Source organism: Esox lucius, chromosome 18, assembly GCF_011004845.1.
Source record: "Esox lucius isolate fEsoLuc1 chromosome 18, fEsoLuc1.pri, whole genome shotgun sequence".
NCBI lineage: Eukaryota > Metazoa > Chordata > Actinopteri > Esociformes > Esocidae > Esox > Esox lucius.
This window is the reverse complement of record NC_047586.1, coordinates 6,255,044-6,278,283: the sequence shown is the minus strand read 5'-3', so window position 1 is coordinate 6,278,283 and position 23,240 is coordinate 6,255,044. Positions and strand designations below refer to the sequence as shown.

The 23,240-nt window shown below is 46.7% G+C and overlaps 1 protein-coding gene across 2 annotated transcripts in view; it reads right to left on the bottom strand.

Annotated features, from left to right (window-relative positions):
• Positions 1–23,240, bottom strand: part of LOC105017798 (RAP1B, member of RAS oncogene family) — a 54,904-nt gene that overhangs the window by 16,943 nt on the left and 14,721 nt on the right. For both annotated transcript variants that reach the window (XM_010882695.5, NM_001311006.1), the window contains 1 exon segment: positions 434–513. In XM_010882695.5, the coding sequence (XP_010880997.1) occupies positions 434–490 (57 nt within the window). In that variant the 5' untranslated portion in view covers positions 491–513.

Genomic DNA, 23,240 nt, shown 5'->3' with positions numbered 1-23,240 from the left:
GGATAAAATTATGAACATGGCTGATGTTCCCACCACCCCTCTGTAATCTGGCTCATGACCCCGGTCTCCTGGGAGAGGGGAACCGGCTGGCCAGAGAACCGTCACGAGGAACATTCTTTCTGCATGCGTTTGTTGATCACTGCAACAGCAGCACAGTAAAAAAAAATATAAATATAAAAAAGCAGGTAGACCGACGGAACCCACACAGACCTCTGGAGCTCTATAGAGACCGACCAGGGGACCCAGGGAAGATCCTCACACGGATTTGATCCACTCTGGAAATATATGGCCATGTGGAGGTGTAGGGTGCGTGGGGAGAGTGAGAGATAGATGAGAGAGACAGGGAGACCAGTGAGCGAGTGACGGCGCTTGAGAGAGAGAGAGAGAGAAACACACGAACGAGAGGTCCGATGGGAGCAGAAGGACGACTTACCAGAGCAGATTTGCCCACACCTCCAGAGCCAAGGACTACTAACTTGTATTCACGCATCGTACGCCGGGTCCTGTGTCACCCTGGGAAGGCGGAGAGACAAAGGACAGGTTCAGTTTCTCAGCAGTGTAATTACACGATTAACAGCCAACAACGTACAGGGTGCGAAGACAGACCCACCATGAACCTGAGTCAAAACTTTTATTGTGGAAGTTCTATTAGTAAGAACTCAGAAACGTGTGTGATTTTGAAGTAGGCACAGGTAGGTATCCGAGCACATGCATTTTCAGAGCATGTGCATACCCCTGCAAACCTCTCCATGAATGAACATGTAAAAGAACATGAGCATTTTATTTGTTATGTTTATGGAAAACTCTGTATGCAGAGAACTTCATGGCACTTCTAGATAGAAAGGCTGAAGGAGGTATAGCTATAGGTCCAGCTTGCCACTATGGATGTATAGCTCAAGGTCCAGCTTGCCACTATGGATGTATATATGTATGAAATTCAACACTACTGTTGTTTGCTCCTTGGGGTTTAAGGCCGGGTGTCTCTGTAAAGCACTTTGTGACAACTGCTGTTGTAAAAAGGGCTTTATAAATACATTTGATTGGTATAGCTCAAGATCCAGCTTGCCACTATGGATGTATAGCTCAAGGTCTAGCTAGCCACTATGAATGTATAGCTTTAGATCAAGTCAGGGTGGTATCCAGTACATTTGATGATAGGTACAAAGTGTTGCTCAGGAGTGGCCTATAAATATCACTGTACAAAAACAACCACAGTAGCTCAGTCAACACACACACACATACACACAGAGAAAGACTGAGCTGTTTGCCACCCACCAGCCACCCACTCAGTCAGTCTCCATAGCCTGGCTGTCCTCTCCTTCACCTCGTTCTTTCTCAACTTAATTCATTGTATTCCTTTTCTTATCTCTCTTGTTCTTGCTTTCTTCTGTTATACTTGTCACACAAACATTTACAGAGCGCAGCTCGAGGTTAGATAAAGGAAGAAATCCATGAGAGATCATGTCATCTCTTTGATTCTGACTGGATCACAAAGATCAAAGTCTAATGGACATGGGAGGGAGGTGAAGGGGAAGTGAAGGGGGAGAGTATGAGAGAGAGGGATGGGTATTGTGGGAAGGTGAGAGATGGGGGAGTCAGATGGAGTCAGATGTAGATGGGAGAGTCAGGTGGAGGCAGGGTAGTCAGTCATGTGCTAAATGCCAGAGGAAGGTTAACGAACATCAGTGACAGAAGCAGAGACTTGTTCACTACACTCAACTCCAAAGAAATGGGAAAGAGGCAATTCGAGCCAAATAAACCCTCAGAGCTTGAAGCTTATCCTTAATATTGTAGCTAGCTGGCCGTGCCACAGAACTAATCTGCTGCTGTCATCGAATATAACAGTTTTGATTGATAATGGCAAAAGAGGGGGAGAGAGGCTAAATAAAGAGAAGGCACAGGTAGCAGAGATGAAAATCAAGCGTAACAGCTTCATAAAAACAAGAAAGGCAAGCCTAAATGGGCTTACACACCGGAACGGGCAACCGCCGGCCGAAACGCCTCGTTTTTTCCATCATCGGCGGCAATTGGGGCGGTACGCAAAGAGGCAGAAATGCTGAGCGTTTTTTCTGGGGATCGAGTCACTGTGGTGTCATTCACGTTTTGGTCAACATCTACTCTGACTTGTCTTATCAGTTCGCCAAGTATGTTGATATTATAATTTCAGTTAGTAATATGTACAACTAAAACTAAACTGAATGTGAAATATCGGTTTGGTACGTGTTGTGATCCAATTAATATAGTCTAGTTTAACCGCACACGTAACTTTTTTGTATGTGGAACAAGGTACTGGAACGGACATGGAGCCGTAACTATAGCAACCGACGTGGCCTAGCACACTTGATGTGACATCGTAAATATGGCAAATGACAAGCCAAACGTTTATGTGCCTTCCTTCGTTTATGGAATTATGGCCAATTAATTTAGTTACTATCTTCATAATTATTGGATGTTGTGTAATTTAACTCCGGCTACCAGCAAATCCTCAATGTAGCGATAGTGACAAAAGCACAGTCTATGATTGGCTACCGTCCTGCGGCAAGAGGCAAAAGTTGAACATGGTTGAGATTCGGCTGCAGGACCAAATATTGTGCACGTTCCCGTGGGCGGCAGCTGCCTTGCTTCGGCTTGCCGCTGCCGCCAGGGTAGGAGGCAAAGCTGCCGTCCAGGATTCACCGAACGCAATGGAGGCAGCGATTGCCGGTTCCAGTGTGTAAGACCTTTAAGTCGTATTTGTGAGGTGCATTATTTCTGGCTTGGTTTACTGGGTTCAGACAGTAAGTGGTTTCAGACAGCAAGGGGTTGGCGGGGCGACTCATTCATTTTCAATGGAGCTTGGAGGTGAGCAGAATTGTATTGTACCTAGAATATCTAAACAAACAGCTGGCGACAGGGCTTTATCTCATAGAGCTCCACTCCTGTGGAATGATCTGCCAATTAAGGTTAGAAATGCAAATTCAGTGCAAACTTTCAAATGTCTACTAAAAACACATCTCTACAGCACGGTTTATAATTAGGTGTAGCCTGGCCCGGGGGCGTGAAGGTGACCAGTAGGCTTGATACTGTCCACCCTTGCTGTCTTGCCAGGTGGGCTATCGTCGCCACTGGGATGCCCTTCCTCCAATGCCTTTCGGGGGAAGAGTCACTGGCTTGTTGTTGACTCTCTGTTGCGCACTTGTGCAGTTGGGCTGTACACTGCTAGCAATACTCAGTCCTCATTCAGGGGGGTTGCGGTTGGTGGGTGTCCCTTTGGTTGATGCCTGGCAATGTGGGTGGATTGATTTCCTGCCTGTTGGGCCCTGTCCGGGGCCTCCCCCGGATAGGGCCACAGTGTCACCGGACCCCCCCGTCTCAGTTCCAAGGTGTTACGCTGCTATATTATTGTGCTGGGGGATATGAGGAATGCACTACTAACTTTTCTCAGTCTCAATTTTAGGAGGAGATGAGGTCCTGGTCCACACCTGCGGATTACCTGGTTTGGGGGGCCAATTGCTGTCCCTGTCCACCTGGTCATACTTCTGACCTAGTCTAAAATCAAATAGACTCTGGATTTAGCCCAGAGAAATGTATTTATTATTCCAATTGGACTCTTAATATCTCACCCGGCACAGCCAGAAGAGGACAGGTCACCCCTCTGAGCCTGGGTCCTCTCTAGGTTTCTTCCTAAAATTCGACCTTCTTAGGGAGTTTTTCCTAGCCACTGAAAATCAACACTACTGTTGTTTGCTCCTTGGGGTTTAAGGCCGGGTGTCTCTGTAAAGCACTTTGTGACAACTGCTGTTGTAAAAAGGGCTTCATAAATACATTTGATTGATTCAATTTGTTTGATTGTGCCTATGCCGAGTCGTCGGCACTGGCCATAACCCGCTCACCAAGCGGGGAAAATAGAAAACATGTTCTGGTGGAGAAAAATGGTGGAGAAGCTTATCGTTGTGCTGTTAGCTAGCTTTTGTCAGTGGGGAACAACATGGATGATTCAATCAATATTGGCAAACAAGCTGGCATGCTATTGTTTCCCCAAAACTAACTTCGATAGCAGCTATTGCCTTTTTGTGTTAGTTGAATGTACCGATAAAACCAAAATAGTATAGTATATATATATACAAGTATTGAAATCATAACAACCCACTTCTACTATTTCCCTGCTATCTAAATGAAACAGATTGTCATTTTGATATGTTTTTTTAGTTTTTCTTGTCGTTTCCGTCCATCATCTGCTAGTTTTTTTTTTCTTCTAGTCACTCACTCTGTGGAAAAAAAACCAGAGCCCTCTGCTGCACTAATTACAATGCCATATCAAAAATCAATTACCTTCTGGATGCTGATTTTCAACCCTTCTCTGGAGAATATTATTCCCCTGCATTAGTCGATGTTGATGCTATGGTGGCATAGGTGCTATTTTCCTCTGTTACTATAGAAACTCTTTCTGAAAGCAATGTGTCCATTTACTAACCAACACTAGCAAGCAATGAATACTATTACCTTCTGATAATTACTTGACACATTCGTTTCTTGTTCAGGTTGTGGATGATAGTAATTACAATGTTTGCACGGCAACACAATGAAATGAACTGATGACTTGAGCTGTGTCACCAGAAAAGTAAAAGGCAAATGAACCTGAAAAAAATTATAATATCTTCAAACTAAGTGATTTAAACAAACATGTCTGGGAATGACTCAGTGTTACACTAGTTCTGTCAATATAAAGTCAAATGTACTTACTTTAATTCAAAAGGAAATTAAGCAAGTAATATCAACTTTTCTATAATCAACAGAAATCCAAAACCCTGTAAAGAAATTATCAAAGAATGTCTGATAATTACTCAGTATTAGTGGAGTGTAGAAGGTTAGGCTATTTAATAAAAGAACTAGGCCTAAACCATAAATGTCCCCTCAATATTAAAACACTAACTCCTTCAACCTTTAGTGATCAACGTTTTCCATAGTAAAACAGATTAGATGATACGCCGTAATACAAGACTGGGTGTCCCACTTTGCTTTACAACCAGCAAGACCCGATTGAAACCCAAAATCTGAAACCAGTACCATGTTGCTTGGCGGAACTGTAGAAGACACAGCTACATAAAACGACAAGTAACAACCTCTGATTATCCTTCCCGTAATGTTTCAGCACATGATGGTGGTGACTGGTTACGCAGAGGGTTACCTGTGGTTTAGTCACCAACCAGTACACACACTCACAGACACAAGACTTAGCACCAAGCGCCTTGCCGAGTGAATGCGAGAAGACGTGTTCACAGCTACACGCCCTGTTGTTCTGCCACACTCACATGGGTATAAAGACCAACAGCTGAGAAGACAACCCTAAAATGGCACTGTGCAGGACATGAAGAAGACACAGCAGTCATGTCAAATATGGGGGTTTTCTCTCTAATGTATTTCAAATGGGTATCCAAAGCTACTTTGGTAATTTTACTACTTTGCAATTTGTATTTCATGGCCTTAAACTACAGTCCAGTGTGTTTGTAGGACAGTTGTACAAAATAATAGCCAAGCTAGAAATGTGCTCTTCATTTTAGTAGCGGATCTCATTATTATAATAATATGCAGCCTGTTTGTCGGAATATTTATTTTTACATTCACATTTGCATTTTAGTTATTTTCCAGAGAAAGTCAAGGGGGAGTCTTCTCAGACACGCCTGGCCGCCTAACTATGACGCACGTTGTGCATCAGTGTCTTCATCTCCAGGGTCATAAACAAACACACATCAGTCACAGCAGGTCAAGCAAATTCTCTTTTTTTTAGCATTAGCAAGAATGGTGTTGAGGTTAAATTCTCTTGTATTAAACGGCAGGCAAATTAGTTTTCCACAATCAGGTAATTGTATTTTGACATTGTAATTGCAAATTGCCACCCGTGAGAGATTATCGTGACCAGACTGAGATATTGATCAGTGTGCCGGTTACTAATGGAATAGCAGATGTTAAGGGGGAGGGGTTCCATGAACAGGTGGGTGTGTCATAAAAACTCTACTTCCTTTGAACTTTGTCAGATATCCAAGAACACTTCCTACAGCCATGGCTACATCAGATGTTTATCAAACAGGGAGGATTCACACGTTCGTCATCGTGAATACAAGATAACTAAAAGCCCCCTTCCCTTGCTTCCAACACAAGGCACTGATAACTAATGACTAATGGTTGCTGGTTGTATTGCAGCTCTCCACCTTATCTTAGTAGGGCTCAATGAAGCTGTACAGTAGAGGGGGGCACCGAGAGAGAGAAAGAGTGAGAGAGAAAGAACAATGAGCCGTGTATGGTGAGAATGGGGCCTTGTTAGACACACTTCAGTTAAAGCTGAAAGATTGATCCTCCCCAAAGGATTCTGTTTCAAATATTCAATTAACCAAGTCAATATGGGCCAAATGTAACGTTTGATGAAAACGAAAAGCGCCTTTTACCGTTTCTAATTTCAAACGGAGAATAGCGCAAGGAAAGACGACCGAACACCAGAACAAAACAATAACTAAAAACAAAATAACAGAAAGCCTGTCAGCTGCACAGCCAGGTGTGGGTCTACTTCCCCCTAAGCCCCGCTCATGGGAACTACCAAGTTCCCCTGGATAAACAACAACACAATTTACACATATTAGGGGTGACATTATGTATCGACCTGTAATCAGAATTGGCCGTTTACAGGCAAATAAATAAATAATCAGTATTGGCCAGTTGCTTTGAAACAGCCAATAATTACTGACCAATTGTGCTTTCGTCTGTTGTTTTTTTCATTTATTTACACTTTATCAACAACACCGCAAAACATAATACTTATTTACTAAATGTATATCCAGGCATTGTATAATGTACAATCACAGAAAGAGAATTCATTTTTTCATCATATAATCTCAAATGTTTCTATTTTTTTTTGCCTTTTACTAGAATAAATAGAAAGATAGCTCTTGTATGATTTGGGTTTTCATTTATTGAAATTAGAAACATTATCAGAAGCTACGTGTTTAATGATGGAAATGACAAAACATCGGTGACGACATCGTCCGACTGCGTCCAAAGAATATCGGCTATCAGCCAATAATTCTGTTATCGCATGCATCCCTAAAACGTACTATTTCATTTGGTGGAAATGACACTACAAAAGATTGCGTTTGGGGCGTGTCCTTCCCATAGTTTCAGAATCTGACGGAATAATGATCTCCAGTCCTAGACCATCACTCACAACTAGTGTGTATGTGTGTGTGTGTGTGTGTTTAAGGGACCACTCCAGAAAGATGTTCTTTGAACAGACAGGGTTTCCCACATATTTCAACCCCCCTCTGCGGTTCTAAAATCACCTGTTGTGTATAAAGCCTGCCCGTATCACAAGTGGCGTTCTATTCCCTATGTAGTGCATTACTCTTGATCCGAGCCATATTAGCCCTGTCAAAACCAAGCGCACTACACGTGGAAATTGGGACGCAAATCAGTAGCTGGTATCCTCAACAAAACAATGCGATTGGTTCTCGCCATTTATCAATAATCTCTTTGTATGAAAACACAGACACACACAAGCCCCGCACACAAAAGCGCGCACACACACACACACACTTTGTGTAAGACCGCGGATTACAAACCGCACATGAGGAGAAGTTTTGTTCCATTGTTCTGCTGGAACGCAGCACAGCAGAATCCCCAGGGACTGGCATCCTAAACGACACTTCACCCCGTTCACAGTGCCGCGTAGGGCTCTGTCTTTAGTAGTGCACTAGATTCTGAACGGAGGGCCGTTTGGGATACCGACAGAGCCCGATGCGTTTCTGAAAACTCACAAAACAACCGGCAACAAACACAGTTGAAGAGTTCAACACGTCACTGCAGAGCAATTCACCGTTGTACGACACTCGGTATGTCCCCCCCCTCCTCCACACACGTGGTTTCAGTCTAGCTGTTGAATACTTCAGAGTTGTGAAGGAGATTCTACACGCTTCATTCCAGCTGTCCTCGCTTCTCTTCTAGGCATGTGTGTTTAGTTGTGTAGTTCTGCCGGTAAGCGGTGTGACTGAGGCCAAACACAGAACAGGGTGTGTCCAAATGTGCTCCCTGAACTCTGTCGGGGAAAAGGAGCGCACATTGAACAATATTTGGTCGCCCTTTTAGCCTCAACCCATCTTACTTTTGTGCACATGTATCCATACGCCACTCTGCCGAACTACACCAGGCCTGAGAGAAACCAGTTCAGCTGTATCTTTACGCCACTTGGCCGAATTACACCAGGCCTGAGAGAAACCAGTTCAGCTGTATCTTTACGCCAAACTACACCAGGCCTGAGAGAAACCAGTTCAGCTGTATCTTTACGCCACTCTGCCGAACTACACCAGGCCTGAGAGAAACCAGTTCAGCTTCCTCTATCTATGCATAGGGGCAGCTCGCAATGCTTGATTACGGAATAATTAGCATTTTTAATGAATAAGTTACCCCGGCCGGGCCCCACCATAGTCTCGTACCTCCTTTGCTCCTCCCATCTGATGATTATCAAAGGGCTAGCAGATCTAATTTACACTCACTGGCAGCCAGCTGCTGTGGTTGGTGGTTGCAGAAGAAAAAAAAGTGATTTAATTTTTCTCCGCCTCTCGGCACCTAGAATAGCCAAAACAGCCAAGGTCAGGAGGAAAGCGAGAAGTAAATTAGAAAAATGGACGCTCAATAACCCAAGTAGTCCCAGGACAAAAAAACTGTCCAACTGAACTAAGCTACGTACACTTTCCTCCCAGGCAACAACAGTTTACTAAGAATGCTAGCAATCTTATAAAACAGGTAAAATATTTTGATACGCAAACTAATATGTTCTGCATATACATTCAAATGTAATGTTCAGTATTTCAGGGGTAATATTATGAAACTAATAAATACATCAGAACGACGGTTCCAAATAGAGATCTATGGATTGACAGAAACATTTGCCAGCATGTCATTTTCTCTGCAATACAGTTACAGTGTTCGTTCATTGCTATGAAACAGCCTCAGGTTGTCCTCAGAGAAGGTCAAGAATAAACAGTCATGATGCAGAGAGGCTCACTGTGTGTGCGTCTATGTGTGTGTGTCTATGTTTGTGTGTGTGATGCCTCTAACTCCACGGAGCTCTCTGACCCTAATGTTCAACCCACTGCCTTTCTTACTACACAACCAAGTGAAATTGTGTAGTGCAACACATCTCACCAGAGGCCCACCAGGAAGAGACAGAGAGACAGAAAGAGAAAGACCATAAGAAAGACAGAGAGAGAAGCAAAGACAGACAGATATCCACACACAAATCTCTGTACAGATCTATATGGAGGCGTATCGTCCAATCACACTACAGACCCAAACACAGAGAAGACCAGAGTGCTTTATGCTGTAATTCCATAAAGGATGACAAAAGACCCGGCATTGCATACAGTTCCTATGCTGTACAGACATCTCCAGGCCTCACTTAAAGTGGAAATGTAGGTCATTTAACAAAAAAAAGGCCTGTTGCGTAGTTTCCGGGATGGTATGTAGAGAATTGACAAAGACGATGCCTTTTATATCACACTAAATGAATGGGGCTGAACAGATCCCGGGTTACCGGTAAGAAAGTACCACGGGTGACATGGCAGATCCCTGACCCATTTGAGAAAGAGGTCATCTCATTCTGTCTTTGTGCGGAGATTAGCATGGTGTTTCGGGAACAGACGCGTGTGAAGCCAGGAAGAAATTTAGTGGGTGGGGGGGCCCCACACCTGCTCCGTCTCATGAGGTGAGATAGGAAGTGATTTCGTGGGGTGAGACAGGAGGTGATCTTGTGGGGTGAGACAGGTAGTTATCTTCATTCATTCACACCAAACGAGGACAACATCAGCTGCGGTGAAATACGCTGGTAACCAGGTAATAATCGCAATAAAGCTTCTTGGATGTCTGTGGTATAGTGCCAATATAACCCAGTAAATGTGTCTAAGAAGAGCCCTAAATCATGGTTAATTGGCCATATATAACACCCACTCATGCCTTATTGCTTAAATATAGCCCAGTGCAACTTTTAAAAGGCATGGATGCATGGCAGTACAAAGGACAGGGTTGTTCACAGGCAAATAACCTCAGATGATTTTGCTGTGTGAAACATTGAGTACATTGAGTCCTGTAACGTCTGATCCTTTAACACATGGGAGCGCAGCACATCGGAGAGCAATGTCATGTCACCGCGCTGGTATCTGGAAGGCCACCCAGGAGATGCTTGACAACAGCAGATCTACGAGGCCACGCCTGTGTGATCCCCTCGCTATAGCTTGCTGCTAGCGGACCCTCTGTGCAGAGCTTACATCACAGCCACTCGACCAGAACGACTTCCGGCTAGGCACGGATCCTCGCTGGTCCAAATGTCTTTATGTGGTCACATTCCACTGTGGAACACATTCCAATCCACAGGATTGAATCCTAAAATAGAATGCTAATGGTTCTATCCAGCAAGAGATCTGTTTACTCTGAGACAGAGGAGCAGCTTGTGCAGAGAAAGAGGGACTTCACAATTAGAATCGAAGTGTGGACTAAAGCCCTTTATGTGTGGACTGTCCTCCTACTACACTCTGAGGGCTGAGGGACAATTTGTGAAACTTGGCAAACCAGTTCAGTAAACCAGAAATGGGCAAAACACGACCCAAAGAGCCCAGGCCAGACATGGTGGCGGCGCCAACAACAAGGCGCCCAGGAGACACACAGCTGTTCATACTGACCGGGGCGCTGGGTCATCTAACGCGCACACACCGATACTCCTTACACACTGCTGAGGAGATCAAGACCAAGCCGCGGCGAGCTGGCACCCGCCACACATGCTGCACAGTTGTCGGACGTCAGGAAGGACATTCGCCAGAAGTCTCACAGAGCAGGTTGAATGAGTGTGGAGCCTCTGAGACCGGGTCTTGGCCTTGTACAGGCATCCGTCCCTCCATGAGGCTCTACTGGCTCTCAGCCAATCCCCAGAGCCAGAGACAGATAAGCCACACGAGGAAGATGGACCAGAAAGGCCTGTATCTGTACTCCAGCATGCTGTTTGGGTTAGGGCACTCAGCGATGTCCTAAATGTCTGCCTATTCCCCACATAGCGCCCTCTTTTTGACCGGGCCCAAGCACACCGTTACAAGTACCATCTCAGTACCAAAGGGAGACTGCTGGCACTGACAACAGAGACGATAAAGCAAGGCAGGTCACAACAGACCAGAGCTGAGAGACAGGCAGACAAAACTGAGAGACAGGCAGACAAAACTGAGAGACAGGCAGACAGAGCTGAGAGACAGAGAGACAGAGCTGAGAGACAGACAGACAGAGCTGAGAAACAGACAGACAGAGCTGAGAAACAGACAGATAGAGCTGAAAGCATGACAGAGCTGAGAGCATGACAGACAGACAGAGCAAGATAATGGAAAGAGGGGGAAGAAGAAGGTTCTCATTTTTCAGGTATTTGGACATGAAGACAAACTCATATGCATTTAAATTGCCCCTAATACTCACCATCCAATTCTACAGCTATCAATCCAACTCCATAGCTATCATGATGATCATCGTATTACCATTCCCAGCAGAAATTAATTGGACAAACATTTCCAAGAATGTTATTAACTTGCTGTAATTGCCAGAGCCCACAGACAAGGTGAGAATAAATGGGGCTAACAATAAAAAAGGCAAAGCTAGCTAGCTAGCATCAGGCTTCCAGGCTGTTGTCCCAAGGCCTTGTGGAAAAAACACAGCAGCAGAAAAAGCGTGGAGCAACACTAATTGGTGCACAGATGTAACTCCTAGTCGGAACTGGATATCAAATAGATTACAATGCACCAGTAAGATAAGATATAATCTTAATAACACGCACATACACACCCTCAGAATGAGGTCATCTAACAACGGAGAGTCCAGAGAGAGAGACACCGATTGAGACGATGTGTGTTTAGCCGGAGGCCAGCTCAGGTGTAGCGCACACAACGCGCAACAAGATAAGGCCGAAAATATAACTATGGCTGGAACAACCTGATGTGTCGCCTAGGCTTGCTGTGCTGTTTCATCTGTGTCAGCTTGCATAAAACTGAGCCATGCTAGCTATGGTTGAGTCATTCTGTGAGATTGGCTAGGGGCTACGGGAATGGGAAAAAGGGGCTCTGTCCAAAATGCTACGCCTTACCCTGTGTAGTGAACTACAGGATCATATCCCTATCAGCCCTGGTCAAAGGTTTATTCACTACATGGGGGGACAGAATGCAATTCGGGCATGCAAAAGGTCTCAGAATGCAAAAGGTCTCATATTTCATCTAGAGATCTAGGCCTATGACCTCAAAGTATTCTCCCTCGCTTTCCAAATAATTCAAGCACACGAGCAAGGCTCTGGAAAAACACAGACGGAGCCAGCTCGTTTTGCTTGAGGACATTAGATTTTAAGTAGAAGTTTTAGTGTGCTAGAGTGTGTGTGCATGTGTGGTCGGGCGTTGGTTGGGTTTTGGCTGGGGGTCCCCAAGAGGCCAATGAAGGGGGTTCTCTGTAATATCTTGCTTTTTCACTGTCATTAGATTATACAGCTAGCCTCTCTGAGATCATAAAGGGAGAAAAAGACAGACAGAGGAGAGAGACAGAGAGAGTGACAGATTGGAGAGAGACAGAGACAGATGAGAGAAAGGGAAACAGAGAAACAAAAAATGACAAACAGAGAGAAAAAGACAGAGTGAAGAGAGACAAAGAGAGAATAGAGGCAGAGAGAGAAGAGAGACAGAGAAGAGAGACAGAGATGAGAGACAGAATGCACGTGTGTGTTACGTCAAATACTTTTTACATGACGAGTTTAAAGGGGAAATCGAGCCAAAAAGGAGCTGTAGGGTGTTTGTCACATGGAAAGGACACTAACTCCTGACACCTACACCCACACTCCCTATTGGGAGGGACGTATTTATTTTATACTCCCAAAGAGTCAAACACACAGGAAAATATGTTGTTAAATGGAGTGGAACCGGTGCAGAATGAACTCCGACGGCTGAAACAGGCCGTGCATCAGAACACAGGACACACAAGAAACGACACTCACACACACACACACACACACACACCAATTAACTAGCTTCACAGCACTCCGCCCCTCTCAATGCAGAGGGGGGTGGGGGGGGGGGAGAGAGCTTAGGTTCCTACAATGACTTGGCACATCAGTAGCTGTAACAATGTGTTTCGTGCTACGGTGCACCTGACTGACTGATACCCCAGGCAGGTTATGGAGCCCCAGGCTTCATCCCAAATTGCATCCCACTTCCTGCACAGCGCAAATATCCTTCACCAGAGCCCCGGTCGGACGCAGTGCGCTACGTAGGCAACAAACGGGTTTGGGCGGTTTGGGACGCACCTCGGCCTGTTTTAAATACAACCGGGCCCACAGAGATCAACACAGGGCACAGGATCGATACGGCTGCGGCGCATTCATCGTGTCCCAAATGGCGCCCTACTCCTTATCCTGCACGCAACTTTTCACCAGAGCCCAAGAGGCCGGGCCAAACACGGTACCCGATTAAGGGAACAGGGCTATGTTTGGGACAGACGCCGTTCCACAGACATGCCACTCCATTTCAGTCAGCTCCTGTATAATGCAGTGTGCTCTATTTTTTGCCGAAGCTCGTCTCTGTTGTCGATCTTTCTCCACCCCTGTTGCCCCTTTCTACCGTCTGCCTCTTAGCCGGCTGGGGGAGGAGATTCTTGACAACAGCGATGAACAAACACGGGGCCTGTGGAGAATCCCTAGTTTCTTCTCCGTCCTCCCCTCTCCTCCGTCCTCCCCCCTGCCCATCACGTCCTCCACCACACCTCATCCTCCTCCCTCATCACTTACCCTCTCCACATCTACTCCTCCACGTTGTCCTCCTAATCTCCTCCCCCTCCCAACCAGGGTCAGTAACACTCTCTCCCTGCTCCCCAACGTCCCCTCCTCACCCTCCTGCTTGTCTGAACCTCGTTTTTGTTATCACGAACCCCTCTCTGTCTACTCCCAATAGCCCCGGAGAGTAACAACTCCGCCCCTTTAAACGGTGGTGGGCTGGACGTCCTAGACACGGCCTGACACGACAGCGTGACTTAACCTGACGTGACAGGACGAGCACGTCTCAGGTGTGATGTCAGAAGCACAGGAACCGGAATCCGCGGGCAGACAGCGTCACCAGGCAACAGCCTTTTCCTGACAAAGGGCTATAGATAGACTGAGGGAGAGGGGCGTGGCGTCATGACACAGGGATTGGCACGGGTCCTTGCCATTGGCTCCGCAGCCTGTTACATCAGAGGGAGAAACAGGAAGCAGAACAGGATTTAGAACTGAGGGATGTGATGGACAGGATGCGTCATTGTTGCAGGTGAGCGATGGAAACCACTGTGGCCTCGCCAAGTAACCAATCTTTGCCTCTGCTTGAGAACAGCAATAAGGCATTAGCCTGCTGTTAAAGAATAGGCTCTCTTCTTCTCAGACAACACTTAGCCCTTGGCCTTGCATAGAGACAGTCCGCTGACAGGCTCCAGGTCAGTCTAATCCACAGGTTTACTGAGCCTGTTGTGTCAACTTAACCCCAAACTCCCAAACCAACACAGGCACTCGATCATCTGTTGTGTCAACTTAACCCCACACTCCCAGACCAACACAGGCACTCGTCATCAGTGGTTTTGGCTTGGCACACAGCTGTCTGATCCAGCTGGATGTTCAGCTCATAGCCACATTTACGGTCCAATAGCAGCAGTCGGGGACAGGGGCCCATGTCTTAAATCAACAGGACAGGCTGGGTTAAACTGATTTTCTTTTTGGGGATTAGTGGTGGTCCATTTCCAGTGCATAATTAATGAATGTATTATTGACGGTACTTTTATTTGAATTGAATTCCAGTTGCCAAACCAGAAACCAACCTGCGGCTGACTGTTATTACCCCCGGGCTAGTGATGTCAGGTGGCATCAACCTCCCGGAGTGGGAGGAGCCACAGCATCCACCTCACAGAGTAGGAGGACCTATAGCATTAGCCTCAGAGTGAGAGTAGCTACAGCATCAGCCTCACAGAGTGGGAGGAGCCACAGCATCAGATGCACATAGTGGGAGGAGCCACAGCATCAGCCTCACAGAGAGGGAGGAGCTACAGCATCAGCCTCACATTGTGGGAGGAGCTATGGAACACAAGGGGCTATCAATCAGCATATCCCAGGGGGCCCTAAGGCATGGTCTGTCATGTCCTGGCCACGAGTAGTGTGGGCCTGACCCCAGCGTGGGAAGGTTGTTTGGGCCTGACCCCAGCGTGGGAGGGGTGTGTGGGCCAGACCCCAGCGTGGGAGAGGTGTGTGGTCCTGACCCCAGCGTGGGAGGGGTTGTGTGGTTCTGACCCCAGCGTGGGAAGGAGGTGTGGTCCAGAGGAGGATCACCCACCACTGGCCGGCTGAGAGGTGTGGCGTCTCTCTAGGGTGTCGGGACAGTGCTGTGGAGGCGCGGATATTAGCCGATTTGCAATGCCATGACGAGCTGGTTTACAACCATGTGGAACAGGGCCTGGAGGCAGCTCATTGTTCTGGGTCTCACCCCTCCAGACAGAACCAAGTCTCCTCAGGGGCCCATTGTTCGGGACTCCAGACACGCTATAAAGGGATTTGCGGCACTGGGCCTCAGAAGTAACAGCAGAATATTCTGAAAGACGTGTCAATACGGCTAGTAACCCAGTTTACCTGCTGCGCAGCGGATCTGCCCCGCATTCATTTGTCAGAAATGTTTATCTTTCCTCTGTCTCTCTCTCACCTGTCTCTCTAATCTGTCTCTCTCTAATCTGTCTCTCTTTAATCAGTCTCTCTCCCCTCTGTCCGTCTTTCTCTCCCTTTTTGCCTTTCTAGACCTCCAATGCACTGCATGTTTGCGATTTCTTGCCGTTTGACAACATTCCTGCAACAGCAGGATGAACTAATTAAGATACAGCATCTGTAACCATTTTTCTGCCATTCCTCTCACCCGCGAGACCCCACCCCCTCTTCATCATCACACCAATATTGACAAGCTGCAGATGTAACTAGGACAAGGACAAACTGAAACCAACACACACAAGACATGCAGGCAGGATTGGTAAAACTATCTATGACTGAAAGTGGTAAACAGGACATTAGATCTCTATTTATCGGTGCCACAATCACGGCAGAGAAGAGAAAGAAGAAGATGGTGCCTACTGTATGTTGAACTGCCAAAATATGTCTGGCAAAGAACTAGGATGAGGTGCTCTCTCTGCATGCCGGAGGCACTAATCCAAACATTTAACAAGCAAAACTAGCATGCAGTCCATCGGCTTGTTGTCGAGAGAACAAGTTCATAGGAGTCTGACTGATCCAAAAAACAGATTAGATATTTTGGGGAATGCTGTTCAGCTTCCTACCGTGCAGATCCGGAGAGACTACTCTTCCAACATAATTACATATTACTGCAAACAATTATGACAGAAGTATGCAGAAATTATTATTTAAAATTGCAGGCCCAGACTCAACCAATCGCACAAGAAAAATGCAGGACTCAGTTACCGTCTGCCAATCACTTGACCAGGAGCTGTCAGAAAGACATGGCCCATTCCCAATAGCACCCTATTCTCAATCCACTGTGCACTACATTTGACCAGAGCCCCATGGGAAATAGGGGCCACATTTGGAACACACTCAGTCTTTCCCAGCAGCTCCGGATAGTAATGTGGACCAGCTCCATCTGATCAATGCCATTGGCCCGGCTGGGGCCAACCTGCCGTGCGCTGTCGGGTCACAGGTCATTACGGTTCCATTACTCACAGTGCAATTAGCCGGCCCGCGAATGTGTGCCACGAATCGATGTCCGGGTGCCCTGCTCCGATGGCCTGTTGATCCATTACGGAGGAAATAGCCTGATATGGACCTTTAGACCTATGAATCACATGGGCTGTGTTCCAAACCGCAACCTACTCCCCTGGATAGCGCACTAGGACCCTGGCCAAACGAATGGGCGGAGTAGGGTGGCATAAAAGAAACAACCACAGTTTCCGAGTGTGATGAAACAGCGGGACGGCAACCGATGAGTGTCTCTAAACCACAGGATCAACACAGACCTGGAAACTCTGACTGACACTTCTCAAGATAGCATCAACCCCCTGAGACCCACTTGTCAGCAGCAACTCACAAGCACGTCAGCTGGGGCATGTAGTGTGTGGAGCAGCCTGACTATAGTTGTTATGTCCTTATAAAGCAGCCAGTCCTGGGTCAGTGGGACCACGGCTTTAATGTCCCCATAAAGCAGTCTGTCCTGGGTCAATGGGACTAGAGCTTTAATGTCCTTATAAAGTAGTCTGTCATGGGTGAATGGGACTACAGCTTTAATGTCCTTATAAAGCAGTCTGTCCGGGGTCAATGAGACGATAGCTGTAATGTCTTCGTGAAGCAGTCTGTCCTGGGTCAATGGAACTAGAGCTTTAATGTCCTTATAAAGCAGTCTGTCATGGGTGAATGGGACTACAGCTTTAATGTCCTTATAAAGCAGTCTGTCATGGGTGAATGGGACTACAGCTTTAATGTCCTTATAAAGAAGTCTGTCATGGGTGAATGGGACTACAGCTTTAATGTCCTTATAAAGCAGTCTGTCCTGGGTCAATGAGACGATAGCTGTAATGTCTTCGTGAATCAGTCTGTCCGGGGTCAATGGGACTAGAGCTTTAATGTCCTTATAAAGCAGTCTGTCTGGGGTCAATGGGACTAGAGCTTTAATGTCCTTATAAAGCAGTCTGTCATGGGTGAATGGGACTACAGCTTTAATGTCCTTATAAAGCAGTCTGTCATGGGTGAATGGGACTACAGCTTTAATGTCCTTATAAAGCAGTCTGTCCTGGGTCAATGAGACGATAGCTGTAATGTCTTCGTGAAGCAGTCTGTCCTGGGTCAATGAGACGATAGCGGTAATGTCTTCGTGAAGCAGTCTGTCCTGGGTCAACTGGACTATCACAGCAACATTTCCCATTATGGGTGTCGACCGGGGAGTCCAACCACATGAACCGCAGTGCGTTAGTAAACTGACTGTTCAATATGACACGAGGGGTGGCGGCACCTTGACGACAATAACATTTAAAATCAGAGAGCCCACCGGGAATTAGCAGGCGTGGCCATGTGACAACACATTTACAACACTTCTTCCCACAGCAAATCAGAGAGAGACAAATGGCACCAGGCACCTAGCCAGGAACTGCAGAAGATAGTGCACAATGTCACCTACTGTTCCGCAGAGAACTAAACCTCCAGTCAGACTGCTGAGGGAATGGACCACATAGGGAGAGTTATGACACCAAAGTCCAAACCACACGTTACATCAGAATATCTGAGTGCCATACCGCTAAGGCCTTCCCGTCTGGAGCTAACAATAAATGAGGTGTAGGCAAACACACACGCGCACATGCATGTCCAAGGTTTTCCCAAACCAGGTGGGAAATGGCAGAACAACCAGATATGTCACAACAACCCACATGATCAGGGTGAGTCGCAACACAGCAAGCCACACAGAAAATCCCACCCAAATAATTGCAAAATTTAGGAAAATGGCATAACAGTAAGGCCTTTATTTAATTTCCCTACAGCAGAATAACATGCCAGTAATTCAAGACATTTTAAACGTATAGTGTATGATAAGTTTTAAAAAGACAAGTTTGTAATTTGCAGGATTATTTTTTTAACACTGTTGCATGGAGGCAGGACACTTGCGCAGGGAGAACAGAGATTGAATTTAAAAACTAAGACAAAACAAAACAGATACTAAATCACAGGACAGAACAACATTACATTGGATGCAGCCAAACAAAGACTGACAAGACACATTAGGAATGGGGACAGCGACCAGGAACACAGGTGAGGGCAACAACAACAAACCGTGCCAGGACGTGACAATATTCCTGTCGTTGCAAAAAAACTGGCCCAAATTAAGATTTGACATCAGTGGACAGTTACAACATCCTGCCGTTTGCTTTCACCCCTTTGCTTTCCTCTCAGAGATATGGCGTTTCCACAACTGACCACATACTTACTGACCCTCCTCCTCAGGTCCCACAGCTGGGTCCAGTTTAATGTCAGTCTCCCTGCTACAGACAGACACTCCGGGGCCTGAGCCTCATAGAGACAGCAGAATCCAACATGGATGACTGGGACCAGAGCTGACAGGTCGAAGCATGTCAGGGGTCAGGGTCTAGCTGAAAGTGACCACACATTGGTGTGGGTTGGGTTTCCAATTCGAAATCTTGGCTGTTGTTCTTCTGTTGATGAATCATTGTGAACAACCTGGGTAGTTTCATCCATCTGGCTAATTTCTTTTCATTTGCGAAACACTGCCAAATATGTCCTTTCATGCAAAAGGGAGTGCTGTGAAATGACTAAGGAATTACACAATAGATGCAATCCAAGTACACTTCTGTCTTTCCAGTGAGTATATATTTGTGGTCAATTTAATTATGATGCAATATGTAAATCCAACATCAGGATAATATCTCAGCCTTCTCTCGTCCTGACACACCTATGTCTACAGGCCAATGCTTGAGCATAGTACAGTACTTATACATTACATATGAACAAACAAGCCTGTAACAGCTGGCCTGTGCCGTGCCGGTTGTTCCATTTCTATGTTTTTTGTGTATTTTGGTTCTGTTTGTTCTGTTTCTATGTTCTTTGTTCACATGTGTCTCGTTTATCCCTCATTATCTCTCTATTTAGTTTCCCCAGTTCCCTGTGTTTGGTGTTGGTCATTTTATTTAGTTTCCCCAGTTCCCTGTGTTTGGTGTTGGTCATTTTATTTAGTTTCCCCAGTTCCCTGTGTTTGGTGTTGGTCATTTTATTTAGTTTCCCCAGTTCCCTGTTTGGTGTTGGTCATTTTATTTAGTTTCCCTAGTTCCCTGTGTTTGGTGTTGGTCATTGTTTTATCGTGACGTTGCCGTTCAAGTCTTTTGGTCTGAGATTGTGGTCATTAAAAGCCCTTGTTCACCATCTGTACCCCTCGGCCCTTTCTCACTGCGCACGTTACAATGCCAAAGTAATAGGTCCTGCAATGCCACCTGGGAAAACCATAAAATGGAACATTTACACAGAACATTGTGAAACTTTGTGAACAAGTTTTGCTTTCACAGTGTGTTCACAAGTGTTTGGCGCTGACCGTGCACACCAACAACGCCGGCTTTGCCCGGGGCTCTTGTCATGGACAACCTGACAATTGTGCCACATTAAATAGTTATTTTGCCACCTTCAGTGGCCCAACGTGCCCAGCGCGGAGGGACCCTCAGCCGGGTCGTCTCTTGGCCTTGACCGGCAGACAGACGGCGCCGGGGGCTTGGTCTGTCCACAGACACGGATGTGCGGTCAAATCACACCTGGACAACGGTAGGAACGGTAGGAACCAAGATACCGGAGACAGACATCTGCACGAGCATGCCGCTGAAGACGTCTGTTTACACAGCTTTGTCCGCTGTCTGGTGCCAGAGAAGCCCCAGGGGGCAGAAGTGTGTGTGTGTGTGTGTGTGTGTTCAGAAGAGGAAAGTCAGGCAGGCCAGAAGGGATGGAATTCTGCTGCTCCGGAATTCCACTCTGGAATGTGAGCATGGCAGAAGGGGGCGGGGTGTTGAACATCCCTGTTCTCTGTAGTAATACCACACACACTGGCTGGGGAGTTGTCCTGTTGGGTTCGGCCGGGAAGCCATTCAGCTGATGTCATGTTCCCAGGAAGGCTCTCCCTCGCCCAATCTTCCTCCTATCTTGGATGTCTTTCCCAACGCAGGAGTGTAACGACCTCCCAGCTCCTCCTGGGAAAACGGCACCTTATTCTTCCCTGTTCAGTGAGCACACTACTTTGGACCCGATCCCGGAGGCTCATTTCGGTTGCCTCGGTCAGAAGGGTGCATCCCTTCATCCCACGTGACACGGGTCGTCCCCAATGGCACACCTTTCCTCCTGTAGGGCGCTACTTTAAATCAACACCCAATAGGGTGCAATTTGGGACAGAACCCATCTATCTCCCGATCTCATTACGAAGTCAGAATGGCAAAGCTGCATGGAAAAGAGCTCTGACTCGCTGCCTGCAGAAAAAACCAGTTCAGGCCGACACCTACAGACTGCGAGGCAAATGCCACTGAGTGGATTAGCCTGAATTCTCCACAAATATCCCTGAATAAAACGCTGAACAACAGGCTCCAGCAGACAGCAACCGAACAGGCGATTGTCATATGTTCCCTTGCCACTATCCAGGCCACTCTTCCTCAATCTCCCCCCAATCTCTCTTCCTCCATCTCCCTCCCTCACCCGTGATCCCTCTCCGTTTCTCTCTCTTCCTCCATCCCTCCCTTCTCCATCTCCGTGGCCTGAATGCAGCTCCAGGAAAATACGACGGGGGACGACTTGTTAGAGACGGAGAGGAGGGGAGAGGGCGGAATGGAATTAGAGTATTATGTAAAGAGTGAGGCCGTGGGTGATCACATTTCACACACACACACAGACACGCACACAGCAGAGAATGACACACTGATGGTGTGGTAATGAGGACACAATCCTAGGGAGGTGTGTGTGTGTGTGTTTGTGTGGCTAGCTCAGTTAATAGCGTCCCCCTGTGCTCAGTCATGTGGAGGTGATGACAGTGTCCCGTTACACTGTAGAAGGACACTGTGGCTGTTTGACTTGATGCTGAAACACACACACACACACACACACACATGAATAATTCCTTCTCTCTGTTGCATGAGCATGGTATGTGTAGCTACACACACATGCATGTGTGTACGTGAATGTCTGTGTGTGTTTGTTGCCTGCGGGAGTGACTGACGGGTGATCTCATTGGTCAAAATCACTCCGGGGTGTCTGGGCTTCCAGTGGGAGTGGTCACTGGTCATAAGGCCTTGGGCTCTGGTTGTAGGATGTGCATGACCGCCAACAGGGTGGCATTTTAACAGCCAGGTGACTGGTCCGACATCGGCTTCAGCCAGCCAGCTCAAGTCAAACACGCACTGACCAAATTACATTCGTTATAATAGAGGAAGAGTTATAATCTGATACTGGTAAACAGTTAGTTCGAGAGGGAAGTGTGTGTGTGTGTGGGGGGGCTATTATAATCAGGGCTGAGACAGACAGGACAAAAAGCAGAGAGTAAAAAGCAAGAGGAAGGTGTGCTGCTTCGACACTCCTCACCTCCTCCACTCCTCCCCACAGACACATGTTCTCCAGGGGTGACAGGCAGTTGAGACACCCGAGGATATTAACACAACCAACCAGCCGCTCCTCTCCTCCTTTCTCCATACCAGGAAACTCCATGCGACCAAACATGTCTGGGCAATCAGCAGAATGTGAAGAGGAACCAAAAGCAGCATTTCTGCCCACTCATGAGTTCTACATTTCGGCAGCACCCCAACTCTAGGTCAGCCAAAATCACTTCCTTTTTAACGTTGGCGAACGTTCAGGTCATCCACACTGGACTAATTACTGGACAAAAGATCGTTATAGGTCACACTGCTGGAGAATGCAACATAAAGAACACCTCAAAGGGGCCATGGTGATGTGGTAATTCAGGATGATATTTACCATATTAAGAGGGTTGAACCTGACAGCTCAAGTCTTCTCTGTGGGGAAGCCCTACAGACTTCTGTTCAGCATTGGTGCATTTAAATACTGGCCATTCACAGCCAACACGGTCTTCCAAGAACATACCTGGAGGGCTTTTGGGGCTCCAGCAAGTTCCTCTCAATTAGACACCGATTAAGACCTTGAGAATTGACCAGACTGGCTGAGAATGCCTTCCCTCATGACTGAATTTCTCTCTCCTACTTACAAACTGGCTGAGTGACTGACTGACTGATGTATCTGCAGTGACAGTGTATCTGCTAAGGAGGGCCGATTTAGTACACAATTTGCCATTTACGTCACAGAAACTAACATTACATGGCTGATCCCGGATCAGCGGACAGGAGTTATATTACGGCAGAATAACAGGATATTACTGCCACGTCGGCTAATACAGAACGTGCTGTTTTTACGATGCGCCTCAGAGGGGATAACAAGTCAAAAGCAACAGGTAAAACACACAGCAGACTTTCCTGTGGAGAAACGGGTGAATTACACCCCCGAAAACCTCCCCTGGCTGTCGACCCCTCCATGCATAAGCAGGCCAGATGTTGTCCCTCCCTCCCTTCCTCATACAAACAGCCCTTTACCTCTGACAGCCAGATGTAAGGAGAGGAAGCAATTGAACACCCAGCTGAAAGAGAAATTAAAAACACACAGACTA